Genomic DNA, 14,288 nt, shown 5'->3' with positions numbered 1-14,288 from the left:
GTCTTTGTGTGTGTGTGTGTGTGTGTGTGTGTGTGTGTGTGTGTGCATCTTCATGTGGGTTGACATGGTAAGGTGAAGACAAGCCAAACTGTTTTCGGGTGCCAATCTGCAGCAAGCAGCCAACTCATCACAAGGGCCGCATAATCCACTTAATCCAATTTAATTACTGAGCCTGTGTTGTTTTTGGCAGTTTGCAAAGCTTGTTTACTACGGGACGATAATGAGACGATGTCTAGGAGGGTAAATGTCCAAATATTACTCAGCTTGATCTTCATTCTAGTTGGCATCAGCAAAAATGTCAGCAGGGGTAATAAAGTCTTTGATAAAACATTTGAATTTTTAAGTTTTGTGAAATTGTTACATGAGCTCAGCGTTAATTCTAGCTGACCATGTGCGCACGTCTATGTTTGTTTGCGCTGAGGGATTCATGTTGAACTTCACCTGTTAATCACAGGGACGTTGAGCGCTGAGACTTACTTCCGATTCTAATTACTACAGCAGATGACTGACTCAAATAAAGGCCGTTTACACGAGCCCCGATTCCTAGCCAAACCAATTCCATGCTATAGATCAAACCGCTCTTCACTAAGCGGCACAACTGGGCCAGATATTGATCCGGCTATTGTGCTGCCAATCGACCCGGCAGCCCTGTACGGAACATTACGGTGAACCTAGCAAGTGACTTCCTATTTCTCATTTCTTTTTTATATCAGCATATGCCACCACACCTGTATGTGAAATATAGCCTGTGTTATAGACACCAGCATGGTCAGTTAAACAACATTTAACCAAGTATTGCTAACTGGCTAACATCAACTAGTGTTGAGGAAGCTAATTTGAAACTGTAGCTCATCAAGCTAAAAGTTAATCAAGTGGAGAAAGCTGTTAAAAAGGTACAAATCAAACGTAGCTAACTACTTTTAAGCTAAGCAATTGAGCTAAAACTGCCTATTTTTCTGAATTTTAAACATTGTTGAAAATCTTTACCTAAGCTCACTTAGTCTAAATCTGCTCCCGCAATACAGTGTGACAAAAATAGCGATGTTGCACTCTGTCACACTACAACCGCTACGAATAGCCAGTACAAGTAGCAATAAAAAGTATCTTGTTAATAAACAAGCTACAGTTTTGAAAACAGTTAGCTACTGTTAAACGTTCGAAAAACATAGTTAAGTTAGTGTTGTTGCTACTGTATCTTTTAAAAGTGAATCACATTTTTTTGCAAATTACTTGCTAGTAAAATTGCTGTTATTAAAATGCTTTAGTTCTCATTAAATTCCAACTTTTAGAGTTATAAAAGTAAATATTTAATCAAATTAAGTTTTTTATATTCTGTGCTGATTTCTGGGGAAAATCTGTTGATTCATTGAAACATGGTTACACAGAGTTTATCACATTCTTACTGTCATGCATGACATATAAATAAAAAATATGACCATATTAATAAATACATTATTAATTTTATACTTTATAAATATTAATGATTACTGTTCACACTGATTAATATTAATGAATTTTAATATTGTTTTAGATTTTTTTTTATAATAATAACAATTATATAATAGTATAACAAATATATATTAATATTGCTACTTAACAGTATTTACTTTTTTTTTTTTTACTGTGTATGTGTTTAGCTACTGTAATGCTTCTGAAAAATGTAGTTAAAAAATGTACTGTTGCTACTGCGTCTTTCAAAAGTTACTAATATTTTTAGCTTGCTAGTACAAACGCTGTAACGAGTCTCATCACAATAAGTTTACTTTTTTAAAATTTGAAACATGGTAAAAATGTGTTACACTGTTGATTATCACATTGTTATTCAATGTATAAATAATAAAATATGACCTTAATAAATAAAATAAATAGTACAATATTAAACTATTATACTATCAAATATTGTAATTTTCAAAATATTATGTATAAGTATTTAAAATATCCACTAAGAAGAATATTGCTGAAAATCTCACAGTAATTGATTAATATTGTTAAATACTGATTAATAATTAATTGTAATATTATTGTATTTTTTCAAATAAGAATAAAAAACAATTACATAGGCCTAATATTATACCAAATATGTAATATTCATATTATTATTTTATATTATTTTTATATTTATATATGAGATATCCACTAAGCAAAATGTTCGATATTACCATCAACATCATACACCGCTACCCCTCATTAGGGGAGTCACGTGACTTCTAAACCATAATACACATGACTGCCACACCGCAGCTTGTTTTACCGGGACAAGTGGCTTAAAGCTTCTGTGGACTGGATAGTTTATCTGTGGAAACAGACCAGGCGAAACACTGCAGTTAGGAATCACGGGGCAGATTAGAAACCTACGTGCCCAGACAGCTTCCTGTTTAATAACCCCGCAGTACAGAGCAAAGCTGTATAAGAGAAAGACAGGCCTGCCACCTAGTGGTTAAGCATAAACATTGCAGATGAGGAAAACAGCCTAAACCGCAATTGCAGTGACAAATACATCCAAACAAAAGCATTATAAGCCCATTAACATGTTTTAACCAACTCTGAATTGTTTTCAAAGAGACTGGATGTTTTCATAAAATATATGACAGCATAATAGCGATGCTCCCATGTGGGCGTATGTGAAAGAAACGTTTTGAACTAACACTCGACTGTAGCAAATGTCAAGTTTTGGTATTTTCAGCGTCAAAAGCGTGATTTTTATTAGAGCTGGAGTGAATAGGGACACTTTAGCACCTGGAGAGCTGCCCTCGTTCGTTACTTGTACCGCGGCGCGTTTCCAAGCGATGACTCGGCGTTCTGGCGAACCTTTCTGGCTCAGCGAGATGGTGGGAACGAAAAGCCGCCACTGCAGCGCGGCAACAGGTCATCGCCATGACAACAGCCAAAGCCACAGGAAGGCCAGTGAGTCTCGCTGGGTGATTTGTATGGAGAGAAAAGTTAACCTGAAAAATACTCCAGAGGCTTTCTTCTTTCTTTTCGGACGCAAGTGAATGTGGCCAAACTAATAAAATGTTCTCTCCGATCAACCACCCGCAAACAGAACACACACATTTCGTTCCTTAACGTTCGGAAGATCAAGCGATGAAATGTTAGGTCGTAATTGTCTTTGTAAATCCTGGTTCCTGACTGTTTCCCTGCGAAAAGCAGCCTAAGCTCAGCAGAAACAGCATTATTTATCAACTGAGGTGGCAAAAATGATGGTTTCTTTATCTATTTTTTATATCTCTGCACAAATGTAATTTGCATTGACTGATATTGGTTCTAAATAGGTACAGACCCTGAGATGGAAAAAAAAAACGATTTATTGTTATAAATTATTAGAAAATTCACATTAAGAATTATTTAATAGGTCAAACATGATTTCACAGGCAAAAAAAAAAGTATAGTGTCCAGTTTTTTTTTTTTTTTTTGCAATTGCAGTTCACAGATGAACATTTAAGGCAACAAAAACATGTTAATATCAATTAAGAAAAAATTATATGTATAATATTATGTATGTATATAATATATGTATATGTATTTTACAGTATCAATGTGGAAATCAGGATTAATATTGTTAGGATTTTTTTTTAATACATAAAAAATCCCAATCCCAATAATAATAATAATAATAATAATAATAATAATAATAATACATTTACTCAATAAAAAAATAATAAGAAAAAAAAACCCAGGGGTCTTCAAATAAATACAAAACTAAATACTATGAGCAATTTGATAAAATTACACTTTTTAATTTAAAAATATACTTATTTTAAATAGTTTCAGTATATTTTTGAAGGTCATGTAACCAGCCCCACCCACTGTGAAATTCCATTGGTCCAAAATCCTCTTACTTTGAGATGATCTTGTGTTCAATCGAAAAGAAAAGTTAAAATTAAATAAATAACTAAACCTAAGTTTAATCAAAATACTAAACCAGCAAGTGAAGTATCAGCAGTGAATGACTTTTTCACCCTTGTGTTTTTCTTTATACAGCTTCTAAATATACAAACGCTCATTTTAGTGAAATTGTGAAAGTGATAGATAGAGCCATAGTAAGAAAACAGTAGTCAATGAGAGCATGTGATCCTGAGCGTGGCTGGAGCTCAGAATGAGTTCTCTGTCAGGCCACCACCAGTATCCCAGAGTGCACTGGGCAGCCAAATATGGCTGACACAACAGGCAGGGAGAGAACAGGTTCCTCAATCCAGTGGCCAACAAAAGCTCATTTATTCGGTCGTTTTGTACAGAGGAGATTATTCACAGCCAGACTAAAACAAACACACACACATTTGATTTTATGGTGGAGACCTTGCATCAACGTTTGTTTGTTTGTTTGTTTGTTTGTTTGTTTAAGTGTTAAACGACATCATACTATTTTATTAAATTCTTATGCATTAATTATTTCATTAACTCATTTAGTTTTTTTATTGATTTTGATATAATCTGTTAACTGGAGTTATTTATTAATTTATGAATTTACTTATTTAAACTTAATATTAAGTTTAATATTAAGTTTAACTGCTAAACGGCCTCATATATTTTTATTTATTTATTATTTAATTTGATTTAAAATTAAATTAAATTGTTTAACCTGTAAAGGGCCTCATGTTATTTTATTATTATTTTATTTCTTAATTATTTTGGTAATTTATTTTGTTTATTATTTATTTTAATTTCATTTCATATAAATTGTAGCTGTTAAAGGGTCTCATTTTGTTATATCATTTATATAATTTATTTGTTTTAATGTAATTGATTTAATATTAAATTAAGTTTAACCATTTAAGAGTTCCATTTTATTAAACTATTATTGTATTTATTATTTGTTTTATTAATTTATATTGTTTATATATTTTAATTTAATTTAATATTAAGTTTAATTGTTAAAGGACCATATTATGTTATTAAATTATTATTGTATTTATTAATTATTCTAATTTAATTTGATTTAATATTACGTTTAACTGTTAATGGATTTTAAATTATTTAATTTATTAATTATTTGTAAAAAAATGTAACTTAATTTTATTTTATAAATAAATTATTAAATTACATTAAAATGACATTTAGGGACATTTGGTGCCCAAAAAACAATAAAAGCTGACCCAATGGATCTGGATCAAGACCACTGATTCATCACGGCAAAACAACAGAGCCCATGATTGAACAGTCATCCGAGTCAGTCTATCGTCAACGAACGCAGCTTCCAGATCACAATGTGATGAAAAAATCAACACATGAGTATAGACAGGCAGAGATATGGATTATTGATTTGTTGACGGGGTGTTTTATCCATCTGACCCCTGAGAAAGGCCGTCAGGACAGCGAGGCCCACACAAGATGCAGTGTTTGCTGCCGACAACAGTGTGCTTGTGCTGCGTATGTGAGGCCACAAAGACACATTTATTATGGTGGAAAAAAACCCGTCCGACAATCACCAACCGTCTGGCCCACTGGACAAATGCCAGGGAGGAGTGGGATGAAGGATCGTAGTGCCCTGTGACTGCATTCCCATGCACCTCTTCGTTTTTATACGGAGGATGACTTCATGACTTCAGATTTCGCTGTTTATATAGGCCTAGAACAATTGTAGAATTGTAATAATCATTACAATTTAATACATTATAGTATTTACTAATTAGCTTTATTATAACTAGTAAGTGTATCATAGTAAGTATTCAAAGTTTTGAAAATACAAAGAAGTAATAATGCACAAAAATTCAATAAACATTTATATAATAAAAATAATATTTTTTATAATATTGCAACTTTAGTGACAATGCGTGACATAATATACATTCGCATTTATATGTGTTTAAACAGTAATTATTGATAGTTATGAAAAGTATATTGCATTGAAACATAAACTTTCATGAATTTCATGTTCTCAACAACAAAAACAAAAGAAACAAAATAAATAAATATTATATTATATCATATTATATTATATTATGTGTGAGAGTGTTTGTCTCGGTGTTAAAGCTGTTTAATAGTCCAGTGGTGTTTAGGACACACGTCTGGCCAATTCTATAACAGAAAAGGATCGGCTGATTAACATGCCACACCACTCACTTCCTCTCAAACACACTATTGTTATCCTCCGAGATGCCTGACAACAAAACACTTGTGTGCGCTTATGGGCAACAGAACTTCCAAGAAAGATCAAAAGGAAAACGAAAAGGAAAACGTAGTGAACATATATCCTTATGGCCTACAACAAGAGGACGAGACAACCAATGTATAGAAACAGGATACTGTATTTGATTCCTTGGAAAAAGACTGACAGGACAATGCTTGCTCAAAGAAACATACAAAAAAAAAGGCCTGTTCAAACAATAAACATACTTAGTATCAAGTTTCAGAAACCCAATAACAACAAAAAATCTACCAGATTTAACAGAAAAAACAAACAAACCCAGTTTAATTTTCCTACAAATATTACATGTAAATGAAGCAATATGCTTTAAAAGTTGGCAAAGGCATTATTGTGTGTATATAATATAATTTTATTAAGCTTCTTTACTCAAATGTGTCACACAAGTGTTATACTATGTGTGTGTGTTTATATTAATATCTTTGTATCTCACTCTGAATGTGTGTGTAGTGGAGTGAGAACAAGGTCAGAAGCTGATTGGTCAGTTCTGGTGATTGACAGGTCAGAATCTCCAAGTTACAGGCCCCTCCGTTTCAGACCTATAAATGGACTCCCATCTCACTCTGCTCTGAATCGCCTCATTCGAACAAACTCTCTGCTGGTAAGTGTAGTAAGTTTTTATCATTGCAATGTTTTACAGCTTATTTTGCTCCAAGTGTTCCAAACTGCAAATTGCAAAACTAACTACATAATGACTAGAAATGTGTTTGCAAAAGACAGAAAGAAAGTTAATGGTCCATAAAATTGCTTCAACACTTAAACTTTTACAGTCATTTGAGTGAAAAGTTAAAACAGCTTGAAATTGCTTTTAAACATTTTCACATTTTTAGTGCTTCTTGCTATCGTCGAACGCTACACTACATAAAGATGTCAGACTTAGAGAGCTGCCTGGGAACCATCATTGAGGTGTTCCACAAATACTCGTCCAAAGAAGGTGACAAGCACAAATTAAAAAAGAGCGAACTCAAGGATCTGCTCACCAATGAATTTCCGACTCTTACCGAGGTAATTAAACTTCAAACTTTTTTTTACACTACACTTTGACTTGAAATTGAAAGAATTTTTGATTTTCAGTCATGGCTTCATGTCAGAATTGTGTTTTTGTATCAAAAATTTGATGAAATATTTGTAATGCTAAGCAAATTAGCTATTTTCATATTTAAGTTTTTCTTTTCCGACTCTTACCAAGGTAATTCAACTTCAAACTTTTTTTACACTTCACTTTTTCTTGAAATTTAAAGAATATTTGATTTACAGTCAAGGCACTATGTCAGAATTCAGTTTTTGTGTCAAAAATTTACGATTAAATATTTAACGCTAAGCAAATTATCTATTTTCCTATTTCTTAAGCTTTTTCTTTTCCAACTCTTACCAAAGTAATTCAACTTAAAAACTTGTTTTTTTACTCTACACTTTGTCTTGAAATTTAAATAATGTTTGATTTACAGTCAAGATTTTATGTCAGAATTGAGTTTTTGTGTTCAAAATTTACGATTGAATATTTTTAATGCTAAACGAATTAGCCATTTTCCTATTTCTTAAGCTTTTTCTTTTCCGACTCTTCTCAGGTAATTAAACTTCAAACTTTTTTTTTTTTTACACTACATTTTGATTTACAGTCTAGGCTTTATGTCAGAATTTAATTTTTTTGTGCCAGACATTTACGATTAAATATTTTAAATGCTAAGCAAATTAGCTACATCCTATTTCTTTTTCTTTTTATCTCACTCAGCATGTGAAAGATCAAGCAACAATGGACAGTTTGATGGAAAGCGTGGACACCGATGGTGACTCGGAGTGTGATTTTCAAGAGTTCATGACCTTCATCACCATGGTTACCATCTGTTGCCATGAGTTTTTCGAACATCACGAAGACGAATGAGTCGAATTAAAAAAAAAAAAAAAAAAAACAAGTTCAGTTTTCATATCTTAATGAGTCACAATACATTCCTTCTCTTAAAGTTTGCTTTGTTCTTTATCATATCATCATATTAGGATTGTTGTTTAGTTTGGACAGAATGTACATGCAGCTTGTACGACCGTTTGTTTTGCTAGACTCAAAACCAGTTCATCATTTATTACAAAGCATGTTTCTATTATTTTGCCTAGGCATTTTTTTTTCTCCAAGACATCCCCATCATAAATCTCATCGAGTGAAACGCGGACCAGGTGTTGCGCTCTTGCCATTTCAGGTCCAGGATGATTGTGAAATGTTTTTCCTGATTAGCTTCAGACTATTAGGCTGCTATTGACTTACGTCAGATTGTTCCAGGGGCCTGAGACAAATCATACTGTGCTTTAAAAAGACCCACCAAAGCAAATTATTCCTTTGAAAAAATCTAATATGATGTTTACAACCATCCATTAATTGATTTGGAATTTCAAATCAATCCCATATGTTATTAAAGGCATGAAAACTCATGTTTTTCATGTATTGAATATCCAGAAAATGTACTAGCTATTTTTTTTTTAATAGTACATGAATTGTGGTTTCAAATTGTAACCTAAGCTAACAGTCAATGTCAAAACATTAGGCTAACTTCATGAAACAAGGAATTTTGTGTGTTGTAAACAAGGTGTAAATCGTAACTAGATCTACTAAATCTACAAATTATTAAACTTAATGTGACATTTTAAATAAGAATGTATTATGAAAATTTACACAAATTTGTGTAACAAGGCCCTACAATGAAAGTTTCCTTACAAACTTAAAAGATGAATATGTTTCAGAAGCCAAACTGTTAGAATTATGGAATAGAAACTAGCAAAATAAAAATTGTGAACAGATGAAATTCAAGTAACGTGTGAATTTTTGAAACATTGACTGCATTAGTTTTAAAATAAAAATGTTCAGTAAAATTCTATATCCTATCTTTAATGCAATATCTATCTATCTATCTATCTATCTATCTATCTAGTTTTAAAATAAAGATGTTTAATATAATTCCATAATATCTCATTAACAAAAAATAAAGTTTTCTTTACCCATGAATCCTATTGTGTTAGTTATAGTATGATACTTCATGGTTTTATGTTTTTTGGCAAAACAGAATTAATAATAAATTCTAATATATATATTTTTAAATCTCATTTAAATGCATTTGTGAAGAGGAACTGGGTCTCACTGGGTGTATAATCAATAATTACCTTTTATATAAACCAAGAAAATCATTACTTAAATGTTTGGCGTTACCTTATCCTCCAGAAAAAAAATGGTAAACAGCTAGAGAATGCCTGTAAACAACTGCTTGGCATTGTCCCCTGTGACTTTCATTGATTTAGATGTCCCGCAGGTATTATCATTACCGAGCACAAACTGTCAATACAGAGGCCTTCACATCCGTGTGTTAATTAACAGATCAATGGTCGCGCAGCAAGACCCTGAAAGATGATAAATATAATATGCACACAATCTGATAAAGAATGCCTTCTTCGTCTCAAGTGTGTTTACATTAAGCAACCTGAAAATCACTTACATATTTATATGCAATACACAAGTCTAAATACACAAATACAAGTTTGTTTGAAGGACTTTTAAGTATTAACCAATCACAGTCTGCCGTACTGAATGCTCCCGGTAAGTGGCAGTGTTGTGCCGTGCCAGTGCAAGTTCCCTGATCTGAGCTGTGGAAATGAGAAATATGTTGAGGTAGAGGGTGGACACAATATGATAAAGTTACTGGATTTATTTGACAATGCAATAAAGCATAAATAAATAAATAAAACATGATAAAATAAGTGTCCACAGAATTTCTGGAGTGAAAGATGTGTGCCTTGGGGTGATTGCTTTGGCTGAGTTGAGCAAATGAGGCACGCAGTGTGTGTGTGTGTGTGTGTGTGTGTGTGTGTGTTTACCCAGCTGTGTGGTCTGACTATGACCAGTCTTTTAGCATCTCACAGTAGGTAATGTCCCATGAGGTCATTGGATTGGACACCAGAGTAGAATTTGGGAACTCGGCTTGCTGCCAAAAAGGAGCTCTGTGGTGGTATTCAGTCTGCTGTTTTTGGAACATAAAAGCACAAATATATGGCATTACGTTACATTATGACACTATCTATCTATCTATCTATCTATCTATCTATCTATCTATCCATCCATCCATCTATCTGCGTCTGTCTGTTACATACATACCATTTGGAAATTACATTTGGAAATTATATCGTCATGATTTGGAATGAGCAATGATTAACATACATTCATTTCCATCCAAATTTTTCATTTTCTTTCCATCATTAAGGATTCAAAGCAGCTTTGAGAACACTTGAAAGAGAATGAGGGGAATGCAGAGAGTGAGAGAGTGATGGGATTGAGTGACTGTACATTTGTTATGCTGCAAATGTGTGTGTGTCTTGAGCGAGAGATGCAGACCGAAGGCGTTTTAATGGCATCCACCATCATGGATAAACACTTCTTTGATTATATAGATGCCTCAAGATGCAACATAACTGCAAGTATCTCACCGTGAGCGCCAGCCAATCACTGATTGATTGTTTATGTCTACATGTGTGCATACCTTCTGTATCTTGCTGATTTGATATACATTATCAATTCACAACACTAACTATCACTGCTGATTATTTGACACATTCTAAAGGTGTTGATTCAGATTGTTGCTGTAAAGTTGTTCTGCCTTGCACCAAAGTTGTGTTAGCATGTCTGTATATATACAACATTATGATGACAACAAAATATGGAAATAAAAGTCTAGCATTTTGTCTTTATTCTCTCTGTTTTTAGACACTGTTATCCTCATGATCTATTCCATAAATCTAAACCTGTTTAAAATCTTACAGAAAAACACTATAAATAACCAATCTTTTCCTCTTTCTTCCCCACCTCTGTCTCTTTTTGACGTTCATTGTTTAAATGGGAAGAAAAATAGAAGGGGTCTCAGAAGTGAGTGGAGATGCTTTCTTGGGGCTGCATGGATGCACATGATATGAGAAGCAAAATTAAATAAAGGCTGATTGTGTTCAGGGGATTATATCGGGGTTAGTCCTGCACGCTCGGCTGGAAACATGACAGCATAAGAATAATTAGCTCACCTGCAAATATTCCTAACTCACTTACACTGGCTGACTTCAGTGACCACCCTGATGGAAGGAGGGGAGTGTGTGTGTGTGCATATATATGTCTGTAAGCATGTAAGAAAGAAAAAAGGTAACCCCAGGAGCTCAAAGACCCCAGCAGTGAGAACAGATGTCCTACCGTAACCTATAGCAGCCTGTGAGTGACCTCCATGAGAGCGGGCCGTCTTGCATTAGCACCTGCCCTTGCTCACGGGGAGGCAGAAATTAAGTCATTTTAATTGGAGTATTACTTACGGGCTAGTGATTCATTAGGCTTTTAACCTTATTGTATATTATGTTCTTACTTTGAGAATGTAGGAATGTCCCGGAAAACATCTGAAGAGGTAAAATGGGACATGGATACGTGCTTATTTTACTGTAGGAAGCAGATTTTTATTTATTTATTTTTTATTTTTATTTATTTTTTTTTTTTCAAATTCCCCGGCTCTCCAGCAGGCCCCTTAGAGCCTACACTTAAGCGCCATCCGATTATTCCCCCAGCTATCCACGTCACCCAGAGGACTGCACCAATTGCAAAGCAATAAGAACTATCTATGATAGGGTCGCCGTGATTTTGCCAAGTAAGACATGTTCCTGGATCAACATCTTTTGATGATCCTGGATCAACATTATTGTCCAAAAATATAGATTTAGCCAATCCCTACCCCTAAACCTAATCCTACCCATAATTTATTCTTAAAATCAGTGGGAAATGATAGCTGATTAACAAAGGTGTAGAAGCACCTAACCCGGAATGTTAGCCTAAAACAGATATTTCCTGAAAAGTTATATCTCAATTCTGATTGGTTGATTGGAATGTTGGTCCAGGATCAACAAGGATGTTGATCCAGGAACATGTTGTACTTGGTGAAAGCACGCTCACCCTATAACAATACTTGTGTGTGTGTATATATATAATATGTAATAATATTAAAATATGTATATAATATTATATGTATATAATAATATTTTTTTTCCATTAGTCTTCACTCTCCACCATGATGATTTCTGATGGGAATTTCGCTGCAGAAATCTGAAAGAAAAGAGCTAGATTTCTGGCATTAATTAAAATAAATGAATACGATACTGTTTTCAAGATCATTTTTGGCATCCTTAAAGATTTGCTTGATTTAAATGTAATTATTTAATTTCAAGAGGCTATAAATCAATTAATGAATACTTTTTAATCCACATATTTTAATTAAACTTAAAATAGATTAAATATAAATATTTTAAATGTATGTGCATTTATATAGTACAATGAGGTCCAAAAATATTGAAAATCTCTATAATTCTGTAGGCATATAATGATGCATGTGCTTATTTTACATTAAGAAGTTGATTTAAGTTGGTTTATATTATTCTTTACAGATTACCTGGCTCTCCGGCAGGCCCCTTAATTAGAGCCCACACATAAATGCCTTCCGATTATTCCCCCAGTCACCACGATGACTCCCAAAGGGGATTTCACCACAGGCGTCCTATTTCTCTGCCATTATTTTGATGAAATTTGCATAAGAATTCCTTAATTTAAATGGTTTAATTATGTAATTTTAAGGCTGTCAATTGATCAAAAATACATGATATGCTGATTAATTAATTCAAAGTACTCCTTTTTTAATCTGTAAATCTGTAGATACTAGACGATTTTGCCTGTTGTTTCACATCAGCACCCCATGCAGATAAACATTATTTTATCCCATTTGCTCTCTTCTCCTAAACACTGATACATCTCTTCCTACACCAGATTGTGACCTGCTGTATCACTTTAAAAAGAATTGTAGCTGAAAGTTCGAAATAATGACAGAAAATTATCTGTCACATCGAGCTGCACAACAAGGGCCAATACTCCAAAACGTCACAACAAATTTCTCTTCATATCCAGTGTGTGCTTGAGCAGACCCACAGGACAGACGGAAATGGGAAGCTCTTGTGCCGAAATGATGTTTTCTGCATTCCACGAGTGCCTCTTCCCCGAATTCATTATGCTTTTCCGTTTCTGATATAACTGTGCCGTCTCGGAGCGGAATATTTGTTTACAGCTTGCTCGACAAACAAGTGCGCTGTTCTTTTGGACACTGAGTCTGGTTATCCCCACAGTGTAGATGTGATTATCTCTAAAGCAGATGAGCCAGGATTTCAGCGGCGAGTTTGACTTTGGAATGAAAGGTCGGTCGTATAATGCTGTGATTTCAACCAGAACTGTCTTAGTAAACCTAGTGTTTGCAGGTTTTATCCTAAAAATAACATTTTCTGTCCTTGCAAGACTTGAGTTATTTGTCAGTGCATTCATATAAACAAATCGGAGCTGTTTTTAACAAATCTAGTTCTTATTCTGTATTCTTTACAGCATTTCAGTTTTGCTCCCTAGCTCTAAATTATTTTTAAAACAATGGCACAGTACAACATTTAATTTAAAGGAATAGTTCACCCAGAAATGAAAATTTGCTGAAAGTGTACTCACCCTCAAGCCATCCAAGCTGTAGATGAGTTTGATTCCTCATGGGAACAGATTTAAAGAAATGTAGCATTACATCACTTGCTCACCAATGGATCCCAAACAGTTGATAAAAACATCACAATAATCCACAAGTAATGTAGTGTAAGTAATCCAATTCCTGAATGTTTGTACTAAACAAATCCTTTATTGAGATGTTTTAAAGTGCCCCTATTATGCCATTTCCAATATTGCCTTTCATGCAGTGTGTAATGTAGCTGTATGTGAATGTAAACGATCTGCAAAGTTGTAAAGCTGAAAGTGCACAATAAATAAAGTTATTGTCTCCCAAAATAAAGAATCGACTCTGAACAGCTGAAACGAGTCGTTAGAATCCCACTTCTGTGGCGGTTACACATCACGGGGTAACACATTTGCATAATGCGCGCCTATGTTCTACGTTGGCCGACTGCGAACGACATGACCTCGCCCACACAAACACGTCATTCTACTGACGACTGCTTCTCTAATCTCAGGGAGTTCAACGCGGGATTCACAAAACGCTTGCTGTTGAAAGATGGATCAGTATCCTGTTTATTTGGACCAGCTGCTCCACTGAATCACAACCTGTAAGTATGA

At 33.9% G+C, this 14,288-nt stretch overlaps 1 protein-coding gene and 1 long non-coding RNA gene across 2 annotated transcripts in view; one reads left to right on the top strand and one right to left on the bottom strand.

Moving 5' to 3' along the window:
* LOC107653606 (uncharacterized) overlaps positions 1-2,834 on the bottom strand; it is a 27,364-nt gene extending 24,530 nt beyond the window's left edge. The window contains exon 1 of the long non-coding RNA XR_001630241.1: positions 2,737-2,834. This is a non-coding gene — a long non-coding RNA (uncharacterized LOC107653606). The remainder of the gene's footprint in view (positions 1-2,736) is intronic.
* A 3,821-nt stretch (positions 2,835-6,655) lies between these two features.
* LOC107653605 (protein S100-B-like) lies at positions 6,656-8,039 on the top strand. Its single transcript, XM_016440353.1, has 3 exons — positions 6,656-6,743; positions 6,973-7,147; positions 7,875-8,039. Exons 2-3 carry the CDS (start codon positions 7,010-7,012, stop codon positions 8,022-8,024), a joined length of 288 nt encoding a protein of 95 aa, XP_016295839.1. The 5' UTR covers positions 6,656-6,743; positions 6,973-7,009; the 3' UTR covers positions 8,025-8,039.
* Positions 8,040-14,288: the final 6,249 nt, after the last annotated feature.

Source organism: Sinocyclocheilus anshuiensis, unplaced genomic scaffold (assembly GCF_001515605.1).
Source record: "Sinocyclocheilus anshuiensis isolate Anshui unplaced genomic scaffold, SAMN03320099.WGS_v1.1 scaffold1079, whole genome shotgun sequence".
Classification (NCBI taxonomy): Eukaryota; Metazoa; Chordata; class Actinopteri; order Cypriniformes; family Cyprinidae; genus Sinocyclocheilus; species Sinocyclocheilus anshuiensis.
This window is presented reverse-complemented; position numbering and strand designations above follow the sequence as displayed.

What these genes read in the sequence shown, in the direction of transcription:
- LOC107653605 (XM_016440353.1), top strand. Translation starts at nt 7,010, where the DNA reads ATGTCAGACTTAGAGAGCTGCCTGGGAACCATCATTGAGGTGTTCCAC. An exon ending in AATTTCCGACTCTTACCGAG is followed by an intron (nt 7,148 to 7,874) that starts GTAATTAAACTT and finishes TATCTCACTCAG; the next exon opens with CATGTGAAAGATCAAGCAAC.